This window comes from Eublepharis macularius, chromosome 6 (genome assembly GCF_028583425.1).
Source record: "Eublepharis macularius isolate TG4126 chromosome 6, MPM_Emac_v1.0, whole genome shotgun sequence".
Lineage (NCBI taxonomy): Eukaryota > Metazoa > Chordata > Lepidosauria > Squamata > Eublepharidae > Eublepharis > Eublepharis macularius.
In genome coordinates this window covers 91,599,976-91,627,579 of record NC_072795.1, presented here as the reverse complement: position 1 = coordinate 91,627,579, position 27,604 = coordinate 91,599,976, and the positions used below count along the sequence as shown (strand labels likewise).

The 27,604-nt window shown below is 41.4% G+C and overlaps 2 protein-coding genes across 2 annotated transcripts in view; one reads left to right on the top strand and one right to left on the bottom strand.

Moving 5' to 3' along the window:
* DOCK1 (dedicator of cytokinesis 1) overlaps positions 1 to 27,604 on the bottom strand; it is a 602,286-nt gene that overhangs the window by 375,925 nt on the left and 198,757 nt on the right. The window lies entirely within an intron of this gene.
* The window catches only part of INSYN2A (inhibitory synaptic factor 2A), a 50,831-nt gene that overhangs the window by 21,263 nt on the left and 1,964 nt on the right, over positions 1 to 27,604 (top strand). Inside the window, exon 2 of the mRNA XM_054984272.1 lies at positions 10,096 to 10,167. Within this exon, the coding sequence (XP_054840247.1) occupies positions 10,096 to 10,167 (72 nt within the window). The remainder of the gene's footprint in view (positions 1 to 10,095; positions 10,168 to 27,604) is intronic.

The window sequence follows — 27,604 nt, the reverse complement described above, 5'->3', positions numbered from 1 at the left end:
AAAGACCAACCCAAAATTAACACTGTCAGGTGTCCTGAAATGAACCTCAAGCTCACATGTTCCATGCTTCCTGTCTGCACTAGGATGGCCTTTTTCCCTTCCCTTGTGGTTATCCTGAAAACCAGGACTGCAAACCACAGTCAAATTGGAGGGTAATATTCTGGTTTGCTGGACCAGTGCAAACCTAATTTGCCAGGTTGGATGTAACAATGGTTGTTCTCCTATTCAAAAATTTTCAGAATGACAGCCAATCTTTCAAATCAGTAATGTTTCTCACTATTCTTGTTTACTAAAATGTATTTTCACTTAAATACTATATATGCCCACTGCCAATAAAAGAGAGTTAGTGCTTTCAACTGTACTAGAAATATGCCCGGTTCACCACTAGTATACTGAAATGAAACTAAGTAAGCCACAGCCCATGGACATCAAGAGTTACTGACCCCTAAATAACCCAGTTATGAAATTCACCAGATTGGATAAGGAAGCTTTCATTTACATAATAACTAGGATATTATTAATCCCTGTACTCAATCTGGCTAAGGGCTATTAGCCACAGTCCATGAAGTAGAATAATCACTGAATAGTTGAGAGCTAATTCAGCTAGGGATTCTAAGTGATACGAACTTGTGAGGGCATAAGCCAGTGAAAAAGAACTTGCATAACAGCTATGCCATTAAAATCATCAACCTACCTGACCCCTGAAAACAAAGCATTTCATGTTTAAATTAATTTGGCAGGGGTGAGCTTAATAGGTGTTCAATGAGATGCAAGTATTGCTACTTGGCTAAGGCTGATTACAAAAGGATGTAATGGTATTAAGTTCAGTTACTGGATAGTTATTAGAAGAGTTCTGAGAAAAATGACATGCTTTATTCTGAAGTCTGATAGCCGGAAGAGACTCACTATGAACATCATATATTCAATAAACTATGTTGCATAGACAGGGGTCACATGGATTTTACAACAGTAGTTAATTATGAATATCTCCCAATGATGCCGATCTCTTGGTCCTTCATTAATTCAGCCATCCCGGCCAGTGGCAACAGCTGCTCAGGCCAGTGGCCGCTCTTTGCCTCTTCGGAAGGAGGAAGGCAAAAGGTGCGCCTTGGCATCTGGGCTTTAGCATGGGGGGCGGAGTCTATAGCCTTATCAGGCTTCTCCGCCCCCATTGCTCTCAGCTGTGCCTCGCGCTCAGCCTGAGCAGAGCTCATCTCAGGCTCTCTCAGCCGAGCTCCTCTGAGGTTGGTTTTACTGAAGGCCCTCAGAGCTATGCGGTGACAACTGTCTTGGAGAAGCTGTGATATTCCCGTTTGCTACCTTCAAACTCCAGGAGGAGAGCCAGGGCCCAGCACCAGGCTCATTGGTTTGACAGAGATTTTTTTCTAATTTACATTTGGGTCCTGTTGTCTATCAGTTAGGAGGGCTAAAGCAGGGTTATACTGAGCCCTTACAGGCCTCTGGCCTACATAGGCTCCTCTCCTCTGACCATTGTTTTACTTTGTTGGAAGTGAGTACTTCCAGCAGCAATAGGCTTTGCTGTAGGCCACAGGGGTGTTGCAGCCATCTGAGGGGTGGATTAATTCATACTTAATTGCAACTGGCCTAGCAAGGTGGATGCTGGTAGCCCCCACCACCACCCCTGTCTAGGTTTTTTCCTTCCCCAGCCGTTAAACTTACTTGGGAGGGAGTATTTCCAGCAGCAATAGCTCGGCCTAAGGCCTTCAGGCAGCAGGGGCCATTGGGGGGGGCGGGGGCTTGGCAGTTTATTCAGTTGTGTGCAGCCAAGTTTGAAAGAAGCTGAATTCACAGAAGAATTGCTGATCAAACTCTTGGAAGTCAACCTAGCCTGCCTTTGCTGAACTGGCCAAAGTGATCACAGGACTGGTACTGGAGATCCCTAGAAAATCAGTTCTGGGGGACTTTAACATCCATGTTAACTCTGCCTTGTTGAACAACACTGAGTCCAGACCTCATAGTCACCCTAGGAATGCTCTAGGCTGTATTGAGCTTTGTGTATTTGGTCATACCTATATCTCCTTTTCTGCAGTCAACAGTTTTATGCTGAGCTAGTAACAAGACTTGAATTGAGATCACTGCTTGTTGAAAACATGCTTAGAGTTTTCAGGGGGGTTTTTTCTTGAAAGAGGACTAGAGTAGGATGGTTTTTCTTCAGAGACTCATAGATTTGACTCAGAACAGCTTTTCAGTCAAAACCAAGATTTCAGTATGGAACGATGAACTTCCAGAGGCATGGGAATAGCTGCTCCCATGCGCCTTTTCCTTCCTTCAGATCTCTTTGACATCTTTACAAGGTTATTTGCTCATGCTGATTCTGTCACACTTGGAAGCCAGTTTAAGCTGGGCCTCTGCCAGAGGTGTCAGAAGCACGTGCTTGTCTTGATTTTGGATTGATTGTCGTGACTAATGTGGACAAAGTGCTTGAAGCTGTCTACTGCATACAAAATAGATCCTTGATTCTCTTGGCTAATTAAAACTTTAGTCTTTAAAGTCTGTAAAGTCTTCCTTGGTGCAAGTTTACATTAGACTTAAAAGGCTATGTTTAGGTACATGTTGAAGAAACCATAACTGGTATTTGGCCAATTATAGGCCTTTATGAAACCTGCCCTATTTAGGCAAAGTGATCAAATGAGTGGAGGCAAAGCAGCTCCAGGCATATCTTACTTCAAAATGAGGCTGCCTGGGTGTTATAACTGGAATAAGCCACTACCATCATGCTATGACACTTTTAACAGTGTTTCATTGGCCTCCCATTTTCTATGGGATTCAGCAGTACTGCTATCACATACAAAACTCTTCATGGCTTTGGTCCACCACATCTACAGGACTGCTTCTTTTCCTATGTTCCACCACGGCAGCTTCACTCCTCTGAACAGGGCCTTCTGTAGGTGCCACCTTGAACATGGGCAAAATTGACAGCGGCTTGTACACATGCATTCTCTGTGGTGGCCCTCACCTTATAGAACAGCCTACCTGAAGAGTTTAGGAAAGTTCCTAACTTTCTGCAAACAATACAAAACTGAATTATCCAAGAGGGCTTTTTACCCAGATAGGAAGGCTCCACTATAGGGAAGTGGTTTCAGAAAGATGTATCTGTAAAGAGATAGGGACCACAGACTTTACTACTGTATGCAACATGTCACTTTAAGTATGATCCTACTGGGTAGTTCTGTGTTTGTTTAATACGTCAGTAACAGAATTGCTTAACTCTATTTCATCATTTCCCCAACTACGTACTGGATTTCTGCTGTTTTTCAAATCTTTGCAAATTTGCATTTATATACTCTATTACATTGTTTATGGAAATAGCCTTGAAACTGACAGTAATAACTCACACTGCCTTGAGTCTTAGTGAGAAAGATAGACTATAAATAACATAAATTTAAAAAAAAATTAGTATCGTGGACCTCCTTTTCCTGTATGAACTCAATGAAGCCTTCTCTTTGGAGAACTCCTAGACATTTTAATTTCAATTGAAACTGAAGCTTAACATTTTCAATGAGATACATAACTATATATCAAGGTTGAGCCCACTGCTCAAGAATGATAAACAAGATGACTAGTTTTAAAGACATTTCTGTTTTAAATAATTGAAGTTGCTTTCCATGACCCATTTTAATATGTTGTTTTGCGTTCTACACAGTTATGGTATCAGGCAAGAATACAGCTAACTTTACAGGAATATCACCATCTACAAAAATCATTTTTCTGCATATTTATTGCAGTGGCTGCATGAACAGCCCCCTAGTTGAGGCCCTAGACCTTACAAATGTTCCAGTGCCATCAGAAATCTGCTGGATTTCTATGCTTTTTGCATGAGATATTTACAAATAAACCATGCTAGACTTTTGGGAAGCATTTTCTTCATATCACTCAAATACTGGGAGGAAAAATGGCATGGTATAGCCCTGTCTCTTCAGATCTCAGAAGCTAAGCAGAGTCAGTACTTGGATGGGTAACCTCTACAGAAGAAAGCACTGGCAAATCACCTCTGCTTTTCACTTGCCTTGAAAGCCCTTTAGCATCTCTTGATATACTGCTGCTAAGCTACATGTTAATATGGTTTGGGATAGGAGATTTGATATATAGTCATCTAAATATACTCCTGCTCATCATCACCTTTCAATGGTCCCTATGGCTTGTTGTCTCCAACAGGGCCTTTCTTGGTTTTCTCAGAACGCCCTTTACCTATTTCCTTTTTAAAAGAACTGACCACCCCCTCAACGATAATGGTGCAGCAACAGATACTGCAGCAACTCATATAATCTTACTCACTGTATCATCAAATAATAAGACTTTTGCTCAGGAGTTGGATGTAGCAAGTTTGCATGTAGTCATCTTAAAGCTATTGTGTAGCTCTTTCAAAATGTTAGTACACAATAGGAATATTTTTATTTGCATAATAATAACTGGAAGGTAGATGGCTGTTTAGATACTAGGGCTGAGGTCCAAACTATTCAGGATCAGTTTCTGTTAGTGCAATAGAATACTTTTTCTTTAATCAGCTAACCCTCATGCCATATCACAAGCCGCTTTTTATTTTCCACAGCAGATTGCCATGCGGTGTGGTTTTTAGAAAGCCAAATCCAAAAACCCCTTAAGTTTCATGGAAATATTTCCACAGTTCTTTGAATCAGTTCTTTGGCCTAGATTCTGAGTGATGCATTTAGTGCATTCTGCAAGGGCCAATGAGAAAACTAAATATAAATATGGGCTAAATGATTTTGACAATGAAAAATACTAAGAACATTTACCTCTCAGAACTTTTTGTACCCTTGTACCATACAGGCTTTGAGGCATGATCTAACCCTAAACAAGAACTATACCTGCACATTCCTTCCCCACCCCCACCCACCCCCATCTTTACACCTTTCACATGTTCAAATCAATAACTTCCACTTTAGCACATTAGTTTGCCATTATATCTGTGCCTTTCCTTGCAGAAATGTTTACAAATCAAGGTTTTCTTCTTGACTTCCAATCTTGGTTTGGAAGGGAAACAAAAACCACAGACTACTGGTTCAGCTATAAAGGCAAATTAGTCTGCATTGAACTAGAAGTTATTAATTGACTTGGAAACATGCAAAAGGGGGGGGGGAGTAGAGTACAGGCACAGAGTTTTTCACGTAGTGCCAGTCCATGGTTTCACGTTGCTTCTTTAGCTACCTTAGCCTCACTGGTGACCAATGACTGAACAGCACCAATGTTACCGACATCAACCAACAAGCTAGCACAGCAAATACATTTCCTACCTCTGGCACCTGTGATAATCAGCAGTGTTTCCTAGGCACTGACGGTTTGTGTAATTAGTTTTTTGTTACTAAATTCATCGACACAGGGCCAAACAAAACACGACAGCATCTTCATGGGCACTGCAAGGATGATGCCACTATTCTAATGTTGTTTAAAAATGCCACTAGGGCAAGGCACTCTTTCCCCCCCACCATTACCACCACACCTTTTCAACTGCTGAAACCACAGGGGAATGGTCATTTGAGAACTTGGGGGAATGAGAGCTTCTCAGCCTGCCATAATGCAGGCCCAATCCCCCTCACAGCATTTTTAAATCATTTTAAAAATTGTGGCAGTAGCCACAAGGGCACCATCATATCTAGTTTGGCCCACAGAAATACTCCCAGTAAGAATTAAAAGATATACATGTATATTTACTTACTTGATTTACAGCTCACCTTTCTCGCTGAGACTCAAGGTGAGTTACACAATAAAAGCAATGTATTCATACAGCGTAAGTTGTACAATGATCAGTGCAGCAGTACTGAATTAAAAGACAATGCAAACAATAAACTGGAAAGGCAAAAGAATACTACAAACAAAGTAGTGGCTGAAGATCATATGCCTCTTAGGGGTGTGCACCAGGGAAATACTCAGTTTTGAAAAAGATTCAGATTAACCCAAAACGCGAAGTGGAAAGCCGCTTCAGATTCGGGTTATTGGAATCAATTTGGTATGCTTCGTAATGATTCGGACCATATCAAATTGAGACCCCCCCAACTCGCTCCTGAGCCCCCTTTTCCCCAACTCCAACCCCACTTACCTTTTCCAAAGGCAGGAACTGGCTCCTCTGCCACCTGCGCTTCTTCCTCCGCCTCTGCAGCAGCCGGCAGGGCAGTGGGGAAGGTTGGCGCAGGCGCCTCTGCCGCCATAGTGGCAAGCAGGGTGGCGGGGAAGGCCAGAACTAATGCCTCCGGTGCCCGCACCGCCACTTCCACTGCCACCAGGATGTCCCAGGTAAGTGCGGTGGTGGTGGGAGGGAGCCCTTTAAAAAGGCTCCAAAGCTTCCCAAAGCGACCGAATCACTTTAGGTAGCTTTGATTCAGTATTTCCAATTTGGGGCCATCTTACTGGCCCCGATTTGGAAATACTGAATCTTTGCTAATTGGGCCTGGTTTGGTTTTTTTCCCTAAACTGGAAATCCAAAGTGCACACCCCTAATGCCTCTGTATTTGCTTCATCAGTACCAGCATGGCTGAGTTTTTTATTCCACTTTCAATATAAGCATCAAATGTTGAAAAAACAACTTCAGAGGAGCAAATTATAAAGAGCAAATTACAGTTAGACATATATTGTCGAAGGCTTTCACGGCCGGAGAACGATGGTTGTTGTGGGTTTTCTGGGCTGTATTGCCGTGGTCTTGGCATTGTAGTTCCTGACGTTTCACCAGCAGCTGTGGCTGGCATCTTCAGAGGTGTAGCACCAAAAGACAGAGATCTCTCAGTGTCACAGTGTGGAAAAGATGTTGGCAGGTCATTTATATCTACTCAGGAGGGGTGGGGTTGAGCTGAGTCATCCTGTAAGAGTTTCCCAGGGTGTGGAATGCTAATGGCGGGAGGCTTCACTGTATCCTGAGGAGGTTCTTTTGCATATGGATTGGTGCTTGATGTGCTAATCTTCCCTGCAGGGCTATTGTCGGGTGTAGAGTGTTTTGTTAGCCTGGTGTTTTTCAGAACTGGAAACCATGCTCTGTTCATTCTTAAGGTTTCTTCTTTCCTGTTGAAGTTTTGCTTATGCTTGTGAATTTCAGTGGCTTCCCTGTGCAGTCTGACAAAGTAGTTGGAAGTGTTGTCCAGTATTTTGGTGTCCTGGAATAAGATACTGTGCCCTGTTTGAGTTAGGCTATGTTCAGCCACTGCTGATTTTTCAGGTTGTCCAAGTCTGCAGTGTCTTTCATGTTCTTTTATTCTTGTCTGGATGCTACGCTTTGTGGTCCCGATGTAAACTTGTCCACAGCTGCAGGGTATACGGTATACTCCTGCAGAGGTGAGGGGGTCTCTACTGTCTTTTGCTGATCGTAGCATCTGTTGTATTTTTCGGGTGGGTCTGAATACTGCTTGAAGGTTATGCTTTTTCATAAGCTTTCCCATCTGATCAGTAATTCCTTTGATATATGGCAAAAACACTTTTCCTGTAGGAGACTGTTTTTCCTTGGTTGTTTGATTCATCCTGGGTTTGATTGCTCTTCGGATTTCATTTCTGGAGTAGCCATTTGCCTGAAGTGCATGGTTTAGATGATTTAAAAAGCCCACAGATGGATGGGGTGGCCATGGGGAGCCCTCTCAGCCCTGTTATAGCAAGCTTTTACATGGAACATTTTGAAAAAACAGCTCTAGAATCAGCACCCCACAAACCTAGTGTATGGTTCCGGTTTGTGGATGATACATTTATCATTTGGAGCCATGGGGAGGAAGAATTGATGGGCTTTTTGAATCATCTCAACAACATCCACCTGAACATACAATTCACAATGGAGAAAGAAATCGAGGGAAAACTCCCATTCCTGGATACCTTGGTCATCCGCAAAACAAATTTTCAGTTAGGTCACAAGGTCTACAGGAAACCAACTCACACTGATCGGTACTTACACAAAAACTCCAATCACCACCCCCGACAGAAAAGAGGCAAAATGAAAACATTAGTGGATCGTGCAAGACAGATATGTGAGCCGCACTTTCTCAATGAGGAAATTAATCATCTAAACCACGCACTTCAGGCAAATGGCTACTCCAGAAATGAAATCCGAAGAGCAATCAAACCCAGGATGGCTCAAACAACCAAGGAAAAACAGTCTCCTACAGGAAAAGTGTTTTTGCCATATATCAAAGGAATTACTGATCAGATGGGAAAGCTTATGAAAAAGCATAACCTTTAAGCAGTATTCAGACCCACCCGAAAAATACAACAGATGCTACGATCAGCAAAAGACAGTAGAGACCCCCTCACCTCTGCAGGAGTATACCGTATACCCTGCAGCTGTGGACAAGTTTACATTGGGACCACAAAGCGTGGCATCCAGACAAGAATAAAAGAACATGAAAGACACTGCAGACTTGGACAACCTGAAAAATCAGCAGTGGCTGAACATAGCCTAACTCAAACAGGGCACAGTATCTTATTCCAGGACACCAAAATACTGGACAACACTTCCAACTACTTTGTCAGACTGCACAGGGAAGCCACTGAAATTCACAAGCATAAGCAAAACTTCAACAGGAAAGAAGAAACCTTAAGAATGAACAGAGCATGGTTTCCAGTTCTGAAAAACACCAGGCTAACAAAACACTCTACACCCGACAATAGCCCTGCAGGGAAGATTAGCACATCAAGCACCAATCCATATGCAAAAGAACCTCCTCAGGATACAGTGAAGCCTCCCGCCATTAGCATTCCACACCCTGGGAAACTCTTACAGGATGACTCAGCTCAACCCCACCCCTCCTGAGTAGATATAAATGACCTGCCAACATCTTTTCCACACTGTGACACTGAGAGATCTCTGTCTTTTGGTGCTACACCTCTGAAGATGCCAGCCACAGCTGCTGGTGAAACGTCAGGAACTACAATGCCAAGACCACGGCAATACAGCCTGGAAAACCCACAACAACCATAGTTAGACATATATTCCATTTCAAGGGATATATTTGCATTGAACTAATTATATTCTCCTGAAACAGAATTTCCAAGAATAGGTGCGTAAAGGCTTATGAAAAGTAGTGTTTAAAAATGTTACATCAGTGCAATCAGACCAATTTCAGCAGTTAGGAGCTCTTGTATGGTGATCCAGTAGCTTCATTCTTTCCCTTTGCATGCTCCAAAACCAATTTAGGGCATGTTTGTGTGCAGTGACATTTCACAAAAGATCCTAGTAGGGTTTAATAGAGCCCCATTAGACCATGGGACAAGAACCAAAAAGTGACATATCGGTATCAGGTAATGGGCAAAGATATATGTCTATGTATTATGTTTTGATGTCATAATCTGTTCTGATAATTAGCTTAAGCAGGAAGGGGGGACGTTACAGCACAGAAATCTCTGTTCAGCAATTCTTCATATATTTTTATTTACAAATGTTATGCTGTCATTTCACAACTGCTAACATTTAATATTTTATTCCACCTATTTTTAATGCTTATTATCACTGTAAACATCTTCTGAAAGAAGATAAAATATTGCCACCTTACCTGATACCAGCATCTGGTCTGGACCACAGACTAATTTTCCTATGGACATGGGCAGGTGTACAGGCAGTATAATAGTACCAAGAAGAGAATGGAGTAGTCAGTGCACACCTATTATATCCTAATCCTTTGTTGGTGCTTTGCAAATTATTTAAAGTGGTATTTCCCAGTCTGTGGGTCAGGATTGAAAAGTGGGTTGCAAAACTGCTGAAAGTGGGTTGCAGGCCCCACTGGATGGGAATATGGGAGGTGTGTACAAAACTCACATTTCCTCTGATGTGCCAGCATGTGTGCCTGTGTACACATTCATGAGAAACCTTCTGCATACCAAGCAGATATTCTACCATATGGTCATCACCTGAAAATACAGAATTTGTCACTCACTCTGTTTTTGCTAAGTATGATTATATACAAACTGCTTGCTCATTATACAACATTTTAGTTGCAGCTTTTGAAGTTGTCAAAAGTTTACCAGCATTTTCATCTTTCTAAGGGAAAATATAAAATGACGTTTAGGGATAAATTGGAAAAGAAAAAAGTGTTGGTTGCTAATCAGGAGAAAGTAAATACTTGTAATGATCACATGTTCTTGTTTTTGTAGGCTTTCATATCGGACTGGTCAAGACACATCTAACTGTGACACATGCAGGAACAGTGCATGTATAATCTATAGGTAGGTTAATTCTTTTCCAATTGTGAAAAATAATTATTTTTTTCTTTAGTGGGAGACTGAATGCAAGTCACTATTTTAAACTGATATTTAACAGTGAAATCCTGAGCAGAGTTACTCTGGTCTAAACACACTGAAATCAGTAGGTTTAGACTGGAGTAACTGCTTACGATTTCACTGTAAATCTCAGAGATGTATACGTGTATATCTATATAGATATAAACTTTTTTGTTCCTAAAACAGATATCTTCACTTCAAATAATGGAGTGGTACTCACAACAGGTACCAATTAAAATGCAACCTGTTATTCATTAAAATATAAAATGTGAAGTTGCCTTCAGAAACTGGAGAGAATGAAGCTTAATAAGATTTCTGGTGATTAGTGGTGGGTCTTCAGTGTCTTTCTTATAAACTATAACACACACACACACGTTTAAGAGGTGTCTGTTAACTGAGAACAGGTAGGAGGAAAGAGGAGCAGCCAGATGCTTTCTAAGCCATAACCAGGGTCTTTACTCATGCAGATACCCCACCTGGCGGAAGACAAAGGAGTAGCCAGAAGATTTTCTGCTAATAGTTTATCCTTGGTGGGAAGGGGGCAGAGACTTGTAGGGCTGAAGAACCCAGAGCAGCTTCTTCCTGAAAGCTTCTATGACCTCCCCAGAGAGTGGGCAATGTGACAGTATAAAACTTCCTGGCATAAGGAAGAGGGTCTCTTTGGCTGATATGAGCTAGAAGCTGAAGGGCTGAGAGTTGGCTCCTTGCAGGTGGTAGCCATTAGCCATGTGGAGGCTGGAGGCCTGAACCATGAGGACTTCTCAGTAAACTGGAACTTTTAAAGATAGAGTCTGCCTTAAGATCTAAGTTAGGCATGTACAAAAGGAAGGATAGAGGAACTGCGCTTTTACCTATTTCTTTTGCAGTCCCTTGCTTGTTTTGGTGCTGTGCTTAAAAGTGTGAGTGTGAACATTCTTTTTTAATCAATGCTTTTTAAATTCTTAAATGCTGGTAGCTGTTCTCTGTACCATATTGATTTCCACTGCTTAACCATGCTACTTAAACAGGCGCCATGAGAAGTGGATAGTCTGTTGGCAATTTGGTGGTCCCCCAGTTGTGCACAAGTGCAGCACATAAGTCTCTGCAGTAACCAGATGCTGGGTAACAGGAAACTGGGCACAAAGTAGGGCTGAGTGAGAAGTAAGGGTGTGCACCAACCCCCCCCCCCCCCAGTAAACATGATTTTTTTTTATTGAATCTGAGAAAAATATCAGAATTCCCCAAATTCAGAATTGAATCTCTAAATCAGTTCGAGTATTTTCGAAAAATTCTGCCATGGTTTTCTGTGAGAAAATCACACTGGAAAATAACTAGGGGGCTGAAGGGGTCATTTTTCAACCAAACTTCACCAAATTTGGAGGGAACCTACTCCTGACTGTCCTCTAAAGAATTCCCAACTTTCATAAAGATTGGACCCCAGCAGCTAATTTTATGGGTTCCCAAAGAATTTGTCCCCACCCACTCTTCCGGCTCATTAACAGACAGAATTGTTATTAGTAAAGGGGTGAAGCAGGGATGTGTCCTGGCTCTTTTACTATTTAACTTGTATATAAATAACATAGTTGAGAATTTATTTCCCCCCCTTTGTTCCCCCTTCTTTGGGCCAACAAAACATTTCTATTTTGCTTTATGCAGATGATATTGTTTTAATCTCCCAGACCAAAATTGGTCTGCATAGGTTACTACATCAACTAGGGCATTATTGCAAGGAAGAAGATCTTAATCTCAACTTTGAAAAGACTAAATTAATGGTCTTTAGGAAAAGGGCAAAACTGTCCTCTTGGAACATCCTTGGTAACCCTATCAGTCAATGCAGTTCATTTAAATATTTTGGTGTTACTTTTAGAGAGACCTTAAACTGGAACACTCTTTTGGAAACAGTAAAATCTTCAGCGCTAAGAATGGTAGGGTTTATCCTGTGTTTCTATCACTCAAAGGGCAGGTGTCTTATTGATCCAGTTTTGAAATTTTTTCAGAGCAAGGTCATTCCTCATCTCCTTTATGGAGTTGAAATTTGGAGATGGAGAGAGGGAAACCTAATCCAGAACCATTTTTAAGACATATCCTAGGCCTTCCCAGGGGGACTCCAGCTGCTTTGATGACAATGGAATCAGGTATCCTTCCCTTAGAACTCAAGCGCATCTGGACATTATAAAATATTGGGTAAAGAATAAAAATCCTAAAATCACTTAGTCAACTATCCTTCAATTTTTGATGGCCAATAACTCGCAGTGCTCTGTTTACCTTAATAAGATATTCTTAAAATACTCTATCCCTGATGATCTTATAGGGTGTCTGGTCACCTCTCTCCAACTTAGGGACTGGATTTTTAACTCCGATGCATTGATCGATCACTCCCAAATTCTAAATTAGCTCCCTGGTTCAAATTTATTAAATGTGACCATGTCCGCTCTCCTTATCTTGTTAACATCTCTAATCATAATCTTACTGCATCCTTTATCCTATTGCTATTTCAATCCATGCCCTCAGCAATATTGTCTGGACGTTATTCTATAAGCCCAAAGAATCTATATCTGTGGATCTTATACACTAGAGGATTTACCTAATTTTATCCTTCTTTGCTTTTTATATTCTGACCCCAGATCTAAGTTTCTGGTGGGATTTTTATCTGGTCTAAGCTTATACACATACGCAGAGAAAATCTCATTTTTGCTTTCTGATGTTGAAACACACGTTTCATATAGAGTTTCACTTTTTGCCTTTGCTGCTATGAAGGTCTAATACAGGAAAGAAAGAGGGATTTACCTTAACTTGCCGTTAACTTATTGATTTCTGGTTTTAATTGATGTATGTTTTAATGAAATATTCCCCACGTTTTGGTTATTCTGTATTGTATATATAATTTGTATTTGACCTAATTTTTAACGTATCTAATGGGGGTTTTGTGATTTTGTGATGGCCTACGGCTATACACAATAAACTCTGAACTGAACTAAACCCACTCTTCACTGTTGCAACTTAGCTCAATAGAAGCAAAGTGGAGCAAGGGGATGCCTTGTGCGTGTGATTAGATACTGCCTGGTTCTGGTCTGTGATGTTTCCCCACTGGCTGAACCTAGCATCTGGCTGCTGTGAATGATACTGCGTCTGTTGGGCTAAGTTGCAACAATGTTACTTACTTCAGTTTGTTTTGGGTAGAATGGATGTGGTTCTGTGGCATGATGTTGGTCCCCTTGTTTCATTTTCATTCTGGGGGGATTCAGAAGCTTGCTTCTGTCAAGCTAAGTTGCAACGTTTCTTGCTTCAGTTTGGTTTGGGTGGAATGGATGTGATTCTCTGATGTGGTGCTGGTCCCTTTCCTTCTCTTTGACCCAAACTGAAGCACAGGATTCTATTCCTATGCTTCAGTTTGGGTCTATTGAGCTTTCTCTGGGATGAGCTCAGCTTGCATTTGGGAGTATGCCTTGGTCATGGCAGCCTTACCCTATGTGTTTCTGCAATGGGAGTCAGCTTTGACTTTTTCCTATAGGAAACAATGGAGTAGCTGGGGGCACCTTGTTCAGGGACTCATAGAATTGGCCCCTGGCATCCAATCTTTCTGAAACTTTGGGGAGGGGGGTCTTTAGAGGACAGTCAGGAGTAGTTCCCCTGAATATTTGGTGGAGTTTGCATGACAAATGCTCCCCAGCTCCTGGATAGCTCCCAGATATTTTTCCCCATAGGGAATGAAGAATGAGTGGGGGGGGACCTTTTGGGGGACACATAAAATTGGCCCCCGGGGTCCAATCTTCATGAAACCTGGGGGGGGTCTTTAGAGAACAGTAAGGAATAGGTTCCCACCCAATCTAGTGAAGTTGGATGGAAAATTGACCCCTCCAGCCCACCAGATACCTCCCAGAGTGATTTTCCCATAGAAAACAATGGCCGTATTTTACCAATTTTTATTTTTTTAAAAAAACTTCAGTAAAAATTCGGAATACCTGATTTTTGATTCAGAATGCTCAGATTTTACCAAATCAGCCAAAATTCGGTATTTTAATCCAAATTCCAAACTGAACTGTACACCCCTAGTGACAAGCCTACACAGGGGAGTGAGGAATCTTGGTGCTCCCCATGGGCAATTCTCACAGAAGCCAAGTGATGGCAGTGGGTACAAGAGTGAAGGAGCAAAAGCCTCACTGAGGATGTGGGGCACCAGCTGGAGGAGTACATGCCAGACAGAGACGTAGACTGCCACTGGTTAACCCCAAACACCCCAGAGGGCAAGAGGGAGCAGTGCTGTTCTGCTACATACCTTACTGAATTTAGAATATGATTACCTTGGTACAGAAGTTGAATTCTTTTAGCACGAAGTATGCAGACTTCTGGACATGGATAATCTTTTTTAAATTTCTCAGCACTTGAGACAAGAATCTTGCAATTCTTTCCTTATTAGGAGCATAAGATGAGAACAAATGATAGGAAAATGTGGAGGGAAGTGGACAAAGAACCCACATACCATAGTATTTTGGAATAGAAAAAGAAAGGATTAATGAAGAAACTGGGGAAGAAATCTTGCCTGTTATATTTCTGAATTACATGTTGTAGACATACCTGAGAATAAATATGATGTCTGAACATGCTGACCAGTAGTGGTTGTATGTTTAGTACCACATACCTTGATACTCTTAATGCCATCTGATTGCACAATTAATCCAACATTAATTGGTGTGCTATAATTGGATCGTAGGAAGCCTAATACCATGCCATTTGTTCTGCTGTGTAATGTATGTCATTAAAGAAATTAGGTGTTCTAACTTCAGCAGCTGAATGGTTTCATTTCCACGTAAGATTTAAGTGACAACAGCAGCAAATCAGACATGCTGTACTCCCTAAATATTTAGCAGGGAGTTTAATTTGTTTCTTTTAAGAAGTAATCTTAGATATTACATGCCTTATATTTATACCAATAAAAACTAAATTAAAAATTAGCAATATCATAAGACGCCAATATACTGTTAAGACATTTGAGACAACTCCATCAGATGATGAGGACCTATATATTTATATCCTTGCACACTAAAGAGCATCCAAAAAGTGAGGAAATAAGTGTTTGTAACTCCACCCCTATCTACAGCTTTCTCTCAAAACACCATCAGTTTTATCCTTGGCTTGCATACCCACGTTTACTCTAAAAGCATGAGTCTAGGGGCCAAACTACAAGTGACAAATGACACAGGTTGGACACTTGTCAGCTTCCCTCAAGATTTGATGGGAAATGTAGGCAGTTTGGCAGAATGTTGGAGAAGTGACAGTTGAAAAGTCCATTGGACAGCAGTCGGACAGCCAAGCTGCAAGACCAGGATGTCTACATTTCACATCAAAACTTGAGGGAAGCTGACAAGTATCCAACCTGTGTCATTCATCACTTGTAGCTTGGCCCTAGAACTCAGTGAGTGGAGGCCCTGCAGGGACTTTCAGGAGGAAAAGAGATGGGTTGGAGAAGGCATACACAGATCAGAGAATCCCAGTGTCATAGGCCAATCTGGGCTCAATGAAAGTGAGGACTCTTCAGGAGGAGAGGAGCTTCATGTAGCCAGCCCTTCCTCAGAAGAAGAGGAGCTCCGTGTAGCCAGCCTTGACTCAGCAGAAGCCTGCAATCAGGAAGAACAGCTGCTGGCTACTCAGAGTCCACAGCCAGCAGCTGAGGCAGAGCCACGGTACCCTCCAGCCCCAACAACACAAAGGAACATCAGCCGGGGACTTCCAACACCACAGGTGAAGCCCAGGCAGGGGCTTCCACCCCCCCAGGTTCGCCCACAGCAAAAGAGCGCTGCAGACGAAGGCAGAGAGTGGAACTGCAGGAGAGATGGCACAGTGTTCACCTCCTGGGCTGACGCCAGCAGCTTGTGGATAGCAACAATGAGTAGCATTATGATAGAGCCCAGGCAGCTGGCTGCAAACCACACCTGGCTATAAAAGCCAGTCTAGATGAACTGCAAGGCGTGGAAGCAACATGTTGCATTCTTGCTACTGCTGCGACCACTCCCTTGAACCTTGCCTTGCTCCTGTAGCTTTGGACTGTGCCCTATCTCTGCTTACACCTAGACCTGATATTACCGGTAACTGACCCATGGACCCTGATTCTTGATTTTGGACCCACCTCTGGCTTGGGACTCGTGTGCTGACTTTGGACTGGACTTTGACAACTCTGCTTCAGCTGACCCAGGTCACAACACCCAGATTTACTTGGCCAATGTTCCCTACAGAGAAAACTATGTGAGGGCTATCCAGGTGGAGCTGGGTAAAGTTATTTTTCAAGCAAATCCCATCAAATTTGCAGAGAATCTACGTGACAGTCCTCTAAAAAGGAACCAAGGTTCAGAAAAATTGAACATTGGGGTCCAGTTCTATGGCCCCCTGAAGAAGGTGCCCTCAGCCACTCTCCATTGTTCCCTATGGGGAAAACAATCCCAGGGCTATCTAGGGGACTAAGGGTGGCAATTTTCAAGCAAACTCCACCAACTTTTCTGGGAAACTGACTCTTGACTGTTCCCTAAAGACCCCCCCTCCCAGATTGGACTCTGGGGCCCAATTCTATTGGCCCCTGAAGAAGCTGCCTCCAGCCACTTTCCATTGTTTCCTAGGGGAGAAACATTTCCAAGCAGGCTCTCAGGCAGAAATACACAGGCGCAAGGCTGCCAGTGGCCAAAGGCACACTCCTAAATGCAAGAGGAAGCCCAACAGAACCAAACAGAAGCAAGGGAATGGATGGAATCCCCTCAGAACCAAAGTGAATCAAGGAGACTAACATCACACCAGAAAATCTTGTCAAAACAGAGAATTCACCCAAACCAAACTGAAGCAAGGGACACTGTTGCCTCTTAGCCCAACTAAACCAGTGCCACTGACAGAAGCCAGGCTGACAAGGAGAGCTGCATAGTTTGGCCATTCTCTCCCCACACTCTGCATCACCCCCCCCCCCCCACACACACACCTCTTGTAAAAAAAATGGGAGAAGCCTAGGAAGGAGATCGACAGGGTCTGACATCACATTTCCTGGATTTACACAGATTTATCTGGTGGCCTGGATTCAGTTCCAGGATCAGATCCCAGATTCTCTGATTTGATTCAGGAAAGCTGGATTTAACCGAATTTACAAAAAATATGGCTTTCCCCCCAAATCTCAGATCCAGATTGCATATCTCTAGCTGTCAGGATTGTCCTTCATTTCTTAGAAGTATTTCTAGAAATCTGATAGTTGGCCTGCCAAATCCCTTACATGCAGAATGAAGGGGAGAGACGATATCCCCAAACACCTAGAGATGTTTATTTTGCCCATCAGCCTAACTCATTCTCCATTCCAATATTTTTTTCAAATGTATATGAAATTTTAATCTTATAATATGCTTCTTCTAATGTCATACAAACTGAAGAAGACTCTTTTCACTATGTTTTTCATGCAATAATATGAGGGTGTAATAATACAATATTATTGTGACCCACCCTGAGCCCGCTTGTGGGGAAGGATGGCTAAAAATCAAATATATAAATAAATATAAATATGTTTTTCATGCATTGCTTTAGAATTTGACTGTAGTCAGATATGATAAATATTAGACTTTTTTCCATTTGTAGTCAAAAACAAAACCCTCTTGCTTCATAATTGCTATTTTTGTTTGGGAGGTTGTTTGTTTTTGCTACATAAATAATGGCTTCACTAGGGAGAGGAAAAGAGATAGAACAATGATTTATGGGGGAGGACACATGCAGTGGTACAATTTCCCACACAAACTGAAGTTTTAAAATCCTCACATCTTACCACTTCATCTGTAATTTGTGTAAATTAGACCTAAACCTTAATTCAAAACAGCCACAAAACAGGCTCAAGATCATTACTTCCCAAATGAAACTCTAAGCAGCTCATGGCTGCCAAAAACATTCTCAAGTAATCTCATATCAATAATCACACAATTGGTCTTGAGAAATGAGGAAATTCTCTCACATTTTATCCTTCCAAATTTCTCTAGTTGGGAAATCCTCAAGTCAGGAGGAGGATGTTATGTCTAGCAAGAGACAGAGTCTTTACTTTGTTGATATGGCATGGTTCCCAACATAATAATGTTTAAATAAATAAAGCATGAAACATTTAAAGTACATATTATCAGTGTACACCAGATGGGTACAAATTCAGCAGTCTCCTCTACCAAATACTTACCTTCAAACCCACCCCCAACTTCCCAGTTCATGTGTCATATGAAACCATAATTTAATTAAACTATGGTTAGTATGACCGTCCAGATGCAGGCCATTCTACTAATTATGGTTAGTTAGGATATATTAAACCAGACTTGAAACCACAGTTTGAAGTTGGTTATTAACCACAGTTAGTTGACCCTAAACTAAGGTTTCCAAGTGCTGGATGAATACAACCATCCTGGATTGCTTGTTACCTGATGCCACCTTCCTGCAATACAGGCTATGATACCACCTGGGCCTTGGCAAAGGAGGCAGGGGAAAGAATGAAAGCAATAAAACGATCATTTGATGAGACAAACCAGGATTTGAATTACTGTCTGTGAGCCAAACAAATTCTTATTTCACAAACTTACTATCGTTAAAATAAATTGTGGCTTTATATTATCTATGAATTGAACCATCATATCTCATTTCACATTCATATTATTGCTACATCCTAGTCAGAAGAACCATTCTAATGTAAGTCAGAAGTTGGACACAATGTTCTCCTGCTCTCTCACTGAAATTTTTATACCCAGGAAAAAGGAGCAGAGAAAGTTGTGCATTGCTCCCCAGAACCGTGTTTCTCTCTCCCGCCGCCCCCTTTCAAAGAAAGCATATTCACAGAGTTTAAGGAAAATATTGAATCCCAGTAAAAAAAGAATGGAGACTGCTCAGAATGTCCAACTAGATTAGAAGACCAGAACTCTGGTCAAATAATGCCGTCAAATAGTGGAGTAAAGTCCTCCACTGCCGCAGGCAGGCCAGAAACACTTGTCAGAATTTGTCCTGTTTAATACAGATTTTTTTTTAACCAAAACTCAATATACTTTAAATGTTGCATATAAAACTCAGGACCATAATATGTGAGTAGGTAGGGTGTGCTTGAAATTCTCATCTAAATGAGACCCTTTTAAGCCATTTTAAGTAAAGCACAAAACAGTCATCATACAGCAATAAATCTATTGCCCTCATGAGCACTCAGCTGCATCCTCTAATGTCAAGTACAGCATGACTGAGAAATGAAATATAAAAATGAGTAAATGTAATTAATTTTTCCCCTCAAGATAACATTCTTGGAATATTAACATAGCATGACACAATAGCTGTATTCTAATTAAAGACCATCACAGCATGAAAATGAAGATTTCAGATATTTAAAATATTTGTCTTGGTTTTTACTTATATCAAAATACCCTCTAATTGTTTCAGCAGACCTTACAAATATCCTTTAACATTTTTAACAGTTTCTTTTCTCATCCTCTCCTATTTTCTAGCCAGCTTCTAAAGAACCACGGGTAGGACTTATTCTATAAGTACAAGGGCTTGAATTTCTCAAATAGCAGCCCCTGATGCCATTTGAAAACTACTTTTCAAATTGAGAGGACTTCCAAAAGAAATATGGGATACAGCATGTTGTTCAAAGAAAGTCAAAATCTCCCTAGGCGTACCAAAATCCTTAAGGAAATTAAAGTAACTTTTTAGATCCAGCCTCCAAATGACCGGTTTTATTTTTTTTAACCTGGATGGAATTTGATAAAATGTTCTGAAAATTATGTCCAGAAATCGTAGTACAATAGAACTAGTTTGACCAGTATGAGCAGTCTTTAAAATTGCTTTCCTCATACATCATGGCCTAAATGCTTCAAAACTGCATGTGATATGATATTGGTGGTGAGGCTCTACTGCTCCAAGAAAAAATGTCAGAAAGTCTACTGGGAAGCATAATTGAGTTTATTCAGCTCTTTGGAGCCCAGCTTTGTTTATACTGTCCTATTATTTTACAGAGCACTTAAAATGTACAAATTACCTTAGTTTACTGAAGTTCCTGTGATATTCCTGGCTGAATGTGGATTTGAAACAAGATTCTCTATAGTTCAGGTTCAAGGTTTTATCCTTTTTAACATTTTCCACAAGCAAATTCTCATTGGAGAAATGGTGCATATAATACACTAAGAAATAATGCATTGATGCAGATGAAGCCTGAATCATATAAGTAGGCACTTAAGTATGTAATTTATTTCAGTAGTTTTTAGCTGCAAAATACTCTGATATTGGTCTGTAATGCTTTCTCATGAAAATATACCATTAAAAGCATTGACTCACTCTGAGTTAATTGGGATATGTATCTGTAGTGAAAACTCCACTTTGTAAGTTAAGGTGGTCAAACGCCCACTAAAGGTTAGCTTCATCCCTGAGAAACAAAAAGCAGCACAAAGTTATTTCATAACAGAAAAAAAATAGACAGTAAAATTCACAGTAAACTGAAGTGACAATTCTTTTCCATGTAGTGATAGGAAAAACAGATAAAGCCCCAAAAGCTTTAATAAAATAGATGTAATAAAAAAGATTCGTTTGCTTTGCTTTGTCATACGTTCAAGCAAAGAAATATATATCCCATTTGTGTAGAGATCACAATCTAACAGATCAAGTATGTCTTCCATTCAGAATCAGCTATATTTCATAAAACTGCAGGTAGATGTACCAAAGGAATGAGATTAATACAGAACAAACCTTCTGCATTATTAGCATTAAACAAGATAGAGGCAAGAGATCAAATATTTCTGGTTTAATATGCACTTACTATTGAGAGGTAATGCCATTTGTATGCAGCATGTTAATCCTATCCTGTCCCAAGTATCTTTGACAAAACCTGTGAAATTTCATTATTTCTGTCATCATCTTACAGTGGAAATGGCTTTTCTACTACTGCTTAACAATAGCCTTTTGTTTAATATTTTGTACACCAATCTAAGGCACTTAATGAAATAACTTTCTTAAACATCCATAATAAACTTCATTCTAGTCAAAAAGTCAGAAGCACTCCATAAACTCAATTCAAGGTTATTTCAGGTTCAGAAAGGTATCTCATCTAAAGCATATGACTGATTAATGTTTACAGGGAAATGCTGATTAAACCAGACTATAGAACTGTAGCTTTTTGTGACTAGTAGTAAAATTCAACCCAGCCTATCATGTGGTTACTGTGTGTTCTTTTGAATTTTTGAAGGCGGATTTTGCCTTACTGAATAATTTAAATTTACCCTCTATATTACTTTACTTCTGATGTTCAGTTCTGAGCTCTGCTGAAAATGATTACAATCTATAAAATGCAGTATTTCCATTCACAGCAGCAAATGAAAAAAAGTTCTATGCTAAAATCATCTTATGAGATGAAAGCTAATTAGGTAATATAAAATCACTCTTTCAACAGGGTATCCACTGGCTCAAGAGATCTGAGATCAGACTTTAAACTTCTCAGAGCCAGACAGTCATTCTTGAAGCAATACCTGTGGAAATGAGTTAACTAAACTGAAGCTAAAACAAAGTAACGATAGGGATGCAATATTTAATATTAACATTAAATTAACATTTAATAAAGTTGTCAGCCTTTGGCCTGAGCATGACTGCACATGGTGCAGGTGCACCTGAACTGCAGCACTTGGCTACAGACAGGGACTGCACAGATTCCTCCTCTGTGGAAGGAGGGGAGGTATACATCACCCTTGCTCCCCCTCTACCACTCGCAGGCCTGCACAACCTGTCAGACTTTCTGCAGCCTCTTCCTACTTCCAGCCTTCCACAGCTTCCAACCTCCTTGCCTCCTCCTTGCTGCCTCCTCCTTCTCTCTCTAGTTCTTCCTCCTCCTACCCTTTCTCTTACTCTTCGCTCCTTGCTCCTACACAACCCACTTCCTGCTCCTAACTCACCTCCCCACCTTGTGGGTGAACTTCCCTTATATCCCTTCACTCATTCCCGGCTCCACCTGCTAATCACACCCCAAACCCTCTAGCCATGGCCCTGATCATCCTAGGCAGCCACACCTGCAGATGCTTTGCTGGCTGCTCTGGGCAGCCACACCTGCACCTGCTTTGCTGGCTGTCGGGCTTTCTCTATTGATTGCCTCACCTGAGGTTGCATTGCTCCCAGCCTCATCTGGTCCTTGCTAATCCCTTCTAGCCTGTCTGCAGGTTGGGACGCGGCCCTGTGCTGCCTTCCCTCCACTGCTGGTAAAGTTGCCGGCCGACTGGCTTGCTGTCCGTGCTTCTTGTGCCCACTCTCTCTAGTTGGAACCCCTCCTGGTCATCCTCACTCTCCCTGCCTGGATTCCTAACCTCCCACCAGAGGGTGGGCTAGCTGGCTTCCACCTGCCCCATCTGACCCTCTGAGGCTTGTGTGCCTCTTTCCCGGATTCTAGACCTGGGTGTCGTTGGGGCAGCTGGGTAGCTGTCTCCCGGCTGCCTCCCATCCTCTTCTCCAGGCAAGTCTGGGGGCTGAGCCTCAGACCCCGGACAAAAGTCCTAACTTCACATCTGTTTCTCCTGCTTCTCTGATTAACTTTTTAAGGAAAAGCACCTCTTAAGAATTGTGTGTCCTATACTTTCAGAAATGTCTAGGTTTGGCCTTATTCAATGATTTACTTTTAAAATATATTCTTATTGGGGGTTTCGAATCAAAGGCAAAAAGCATGCTGTCCAGTTTGAATTAACATAATGGATCAGAGAGCAGGATTCTTGCAGATATGGAATGGGGACATTTCTTTTATTTGAAAAAATAGGATCGTATACATATCAGCCATTACATGAGACAGGGAGTATTTAGCCTACAAAGAGGAGATTTACAGGGAAGCAGAAAGTGACTAGGTTCAAGGCAAGTGTTAAACTAACCCCTGAAAAATCTTTCCAAAAAAAGTAACTTTAAAGTTATGTTCCTGCATACAAAAAATGAAAACCCTTTTCAATAGTCTTATTTTGTGATAGTGTCCAAGTCAAATATATGTCCTGATCTGCAGATGTACAAGGCACAATATTAAAAAACAAGACTTTGTTTCCCCAAGGGCAGCCGCTTGAGTGGGTAGAATTGCTAGGTTCTCCCCAGCAATCACTGAGAGACTTATCCGCTGCTGGGAGTGACTTGCTGTTGATATCCCAATGGCTTTGGCGACATGTTCACATCATTCCCGTGGGCCTGGGATGCTCTGATATTTCTCAAAAACTCTGGTTTTACCACAGAGTCTTCACTCTGAGTTTAAACAGGAAGTGATACTGGTGCACCGATGCAACACTGTGATGTCAGACCTCCCCCCTTCCCCCTCATTTCTTGAACTAAATTGCCAGGAGATTGCCCACACCTGTCAAACCTAAGAGTGAAGTCCCTTTGTTCAGAGGCATTTATCTCCCTGAAGCCTGTAAGGAAGAACAAAAATGGTTGTTCCTTAAAACAGGACTTGTTAAAACAGCTTCAGTTGTAGAATATATTTTTTGTTTTATTCTCTTTATGTAGGATTGACAAAGATTCTTCTCTTTAGACACATTTGACCACCATCACTTCTGAAACTCAACCTAGCCAGGATGAGAATCAAACTACATATGATGCAGTGGTCCATGACTGAAACTCTAGACTTTAATATTATCCCTAAATCATCTACAGGGTGACCCAGAGGTTCTGGGAAGGATAGGGAGAAGAAGAATCTAGCTTCTTTAAGCCCTATAAAGGAAAAAAGACAGCTACTTATTTTGTGCTTGACCTGTTTTCTTTTAACTTTCCAAGGCATAAAGCAGCTGGGAGGGGGGGAAGCATTTCCAATCAGAGACATCATGCAGTGCAGAAGTTGTGACCTCCTTACCCAGCTACCTCCGCTCCTATCCAGATCAGACACTTTGTGGCTGCTTTTTTGAGACAAATGACACATTGAGTGTTCCAGTGATAGAGCTCTGATGTCATGTATACTTTGGCCCTAAGCAAGCCACAGGATCAGAGCTGGATATATGCACAAGCTAAGGAAGCTACAACTTGGGGTTTCAGATTAGGAGGAGCTTCTAAATCCAAAAAAAATTACTTAGAACAACTACTAGGGAGGTGGTTATACTCAGGGCTTTTTCTCAGCTGGAACGCGGTGGAACGGAGTTCCGGAACCTCTTGAAAATGATCACATGGCTAGCAGCCCCTCCCCCTGATCTCCAGACAGAGGGGAGTTTAGATTGCCCTCTGTGCCGCTGGCAATCTAAACTCCCCTCTGTCTGGATATCAGGGGGCGGGGCCACCAGCCATGTGACCATTTTCTCCGAGGGCAACCCACTGAGTTCCACCACCTCTTTTCCCAGAAAAAAAGCCCTGGTTATACTATAGAGAATATAGAGAACTAAAGAAAGCTTAGGGCATCTGCACAGGGTTCATCTCACTGATAACCATTGTCTGTTCCAGCAGAATCACTGAAGAGAGAAAAAAGTAGCCAAATTTGTGCAAAATTCATGGCATAAGGCAAGTGACAGAATGACACTGGAAGACAGATGTTTAATTCCTCTGTTAAAATGAATAGGCTTATTCAGCATGTTAAATATTGTTACTAAGTGTCAGTAAAGGTAATGTGCATGGCAGTTTAAAATGCCATTCTCTTAAAGTAGATGATTAAAAAAGGAATATTTTTCCTTGTCCATTTATTGCAGCAATAGATTATTGAGCCAGCAATTGCTTAGAGAAGTAACATGGAGTTCTAACCCTGTTTCTATAGCTGATGAAGAGACTACTGTAATCAAATTTCTCTTCTGCCAGCCCCTCAGTAATACCATACCTGGTGTGATACAGTATAAAGCTTTTTCATATGAGTTGAGACTTACCTGTATTTATGAACAAAAAATAATACCACAAGTTGGTGTTTATGCCTAATCCTCTTTTATTGCACAGCCTCCCCCAGTAGCCACTGCTTTTATGACGTTAAAATGACATGGTTGTTCAATGGCAGGACTGCAATGCCTGTCTGGCCTTGTGGGGTTCCCACAGCACCCTTATAATAACTCTCACAAATACTGAATCATTTCAAGGCTAGGAAGCAATACCTTAGTAGGGCATAGGGATGACTCAGGAATGACCGATAGTGTATACCTCTGCATCAGTATCTCCAACCACTTTATGTTGCAGTGCTTGGGGGAAGGAGTGTTGGCAATATATGAGAGTGGAGTGGAAGTGAAATTTCTGTGGAGAGGAGAGGATAGTAGAAAGAATGGTGATAGCCTATTAAAAATAACTTTTATTACAGGTATATTTAAGTTGTAGGATTGTGAAGAGAAGAACTAATCTTGGCATATGAGGGACTTTCAGAAGGTGAATAGGAGTAGTGGGAAGCAGGCTTAGATAAATGATGAAGAGTTTGGAAATATTTAGTTTGAGGGAAGGCAAGCTGATGACATGGCACTTATGGTGGGGCATTCATGGCATCTGTGAAGAGTTTTGGGGAGGTAGGATGGGGAAGGCACAGTGGGACAAGATGGTGAATATTATTTTAAATTGATCCTACCACAGCTGCTCACATAAAAAAACTAAAAAATCTCAGTGGAGTATTTGGGTGTGGCAGCTGAACATCTTCATGCAACCTTTTGGAATTCAATAGTTCTGTTTAGAGATGGGCACGAACTGAAATACGAACCAAAGTTCATGATGAACCGGGTTGGTTCATGGTTCGCGAACTGGCGGTTCATCAGAGCCCATTTCTGACAAACCGCCACGAACTTTAGGCTGGTTCGCTTGGTTCGTTTTTTGGTTCATCACCGCAGACAGCCTGGCGCCGATCAATCAGTTTCCTTGGCAACAGGGAATGGACTTCCTGCAGACCTTCTGCTGGCCCAGAAGTGATGATTTGCTGACCTGGATGTAACGTTTTCATGAACCAAATGAACCGGTTCATGAACTGGGGCAGGTTCATGCAAGTTCATGGTTCGTGAAATGCGACGAACCACGAACCACACAGTTCATTTTTTTTACGGTTTGTGCCCATCTCTAGTTCTGTTTCCTAGGATTCAAGCCCTGCTGTGTGCACTTGTGCCTGTCTTGGAATTCCAAAAAAGAATACACGTATTCAGGGTATGACCACATGCATCTTTGGTTCCTGATTTCACTGCAATAATTTTGAGTCCTGCCATTTAAAAACAGTACAGTGATTTATCACTGCTTGAACAGCTAACATGAAATCTGAAACCAAATTCCACCCTTATGCTCCACCACCCCAGAAACATTTAAAGCTCGAGGAGGAGAAATTGCAGCCTGCTGGATATCCTTTCTGTTAGCAGAAATGTCCAGTTGATCCAAGCCACTGCTTCTTGGCTTAGTGTTAAATCAACATTCAGAAACAGTTCTCTTTTGTACCAATAATTAAGCAAAAACAAAAGATACCATTGCAACAGATTTGGAGAACAAATATAATATTCGTGCCTTTGAAAACATCTTCTCTATATGAATTCTGTCCAATTTTGGAGTCTGAGTGTAGAGGGAATCAATTTAAGCAAGTATATCTAACATGCCCTACTTTTGAACCACACTTACGCTGTATAATCATGGTAAAATCTAGTATGGGGAAACATATGAGTAAATGAACTATAAGGCATTATACAATTTGAAAAGGAATTGTAAATATATGGATATAGAACTTGATGTTAAATATTGTTTCATATCTGATAACGCTGACTACAACTTTCGAAAAGACATATTTCTAAACATTTATCTCAGGGGCAGGTAACCTTTGTCCAAGTGCCAAAAAACTGCAACTTCTACCTGTGAAGATACTGGTTTGCCGGAAGGTGGGGGGAGACTGGGTTGTACTAGGACAGATACAGTTGGAGCAAGCTATGTTCCAGAAGCTCTGCCAGCATCTCAGAGAATCACCTTGGACTGGTGGCTGTGTATGTCTGGGAGGCACTGACAAGCATAAGCCATGTCTGTTATCTTCTCAGGTACCACTGGCCCCACCAATGCTTCCAGTGCCTTGGTTACTTAGGCAGAGATCTGGCTCTAGGTGTCAAGCAAAATGGTCTCGAGTCCCATTGTTGGCATGTATGCCAATGCTGTCTACCATTGTTGTATACTGTTGAACAGGTTTGCTCTTATGTCAAATGTCCATGTTCAGCCTTTTCAGCAATCGTGCAACAAGATGATAAATTCCTAAACATATCTCCTATAAATGCACAATTTCCAATATCAAAAAAGTTCTGTTTCTTCAAAGTGGAAGCACGTTTACAGAAGATTAACCATGGTAGCATTATAGGAAATTTTCTCCTTCTCCTGGACAAGTCACACTCAAATGTGAACTGTGACTCACGAAAGCTCATCCCCTACCACAAATTTTGTTAGTCTTATAAGTGCTACTGGACTACTGCTCTTTTCAAATGTACTGTTGCCTTGAATTTCTGTCCTTATTTTTATTCTCTTGGATCAG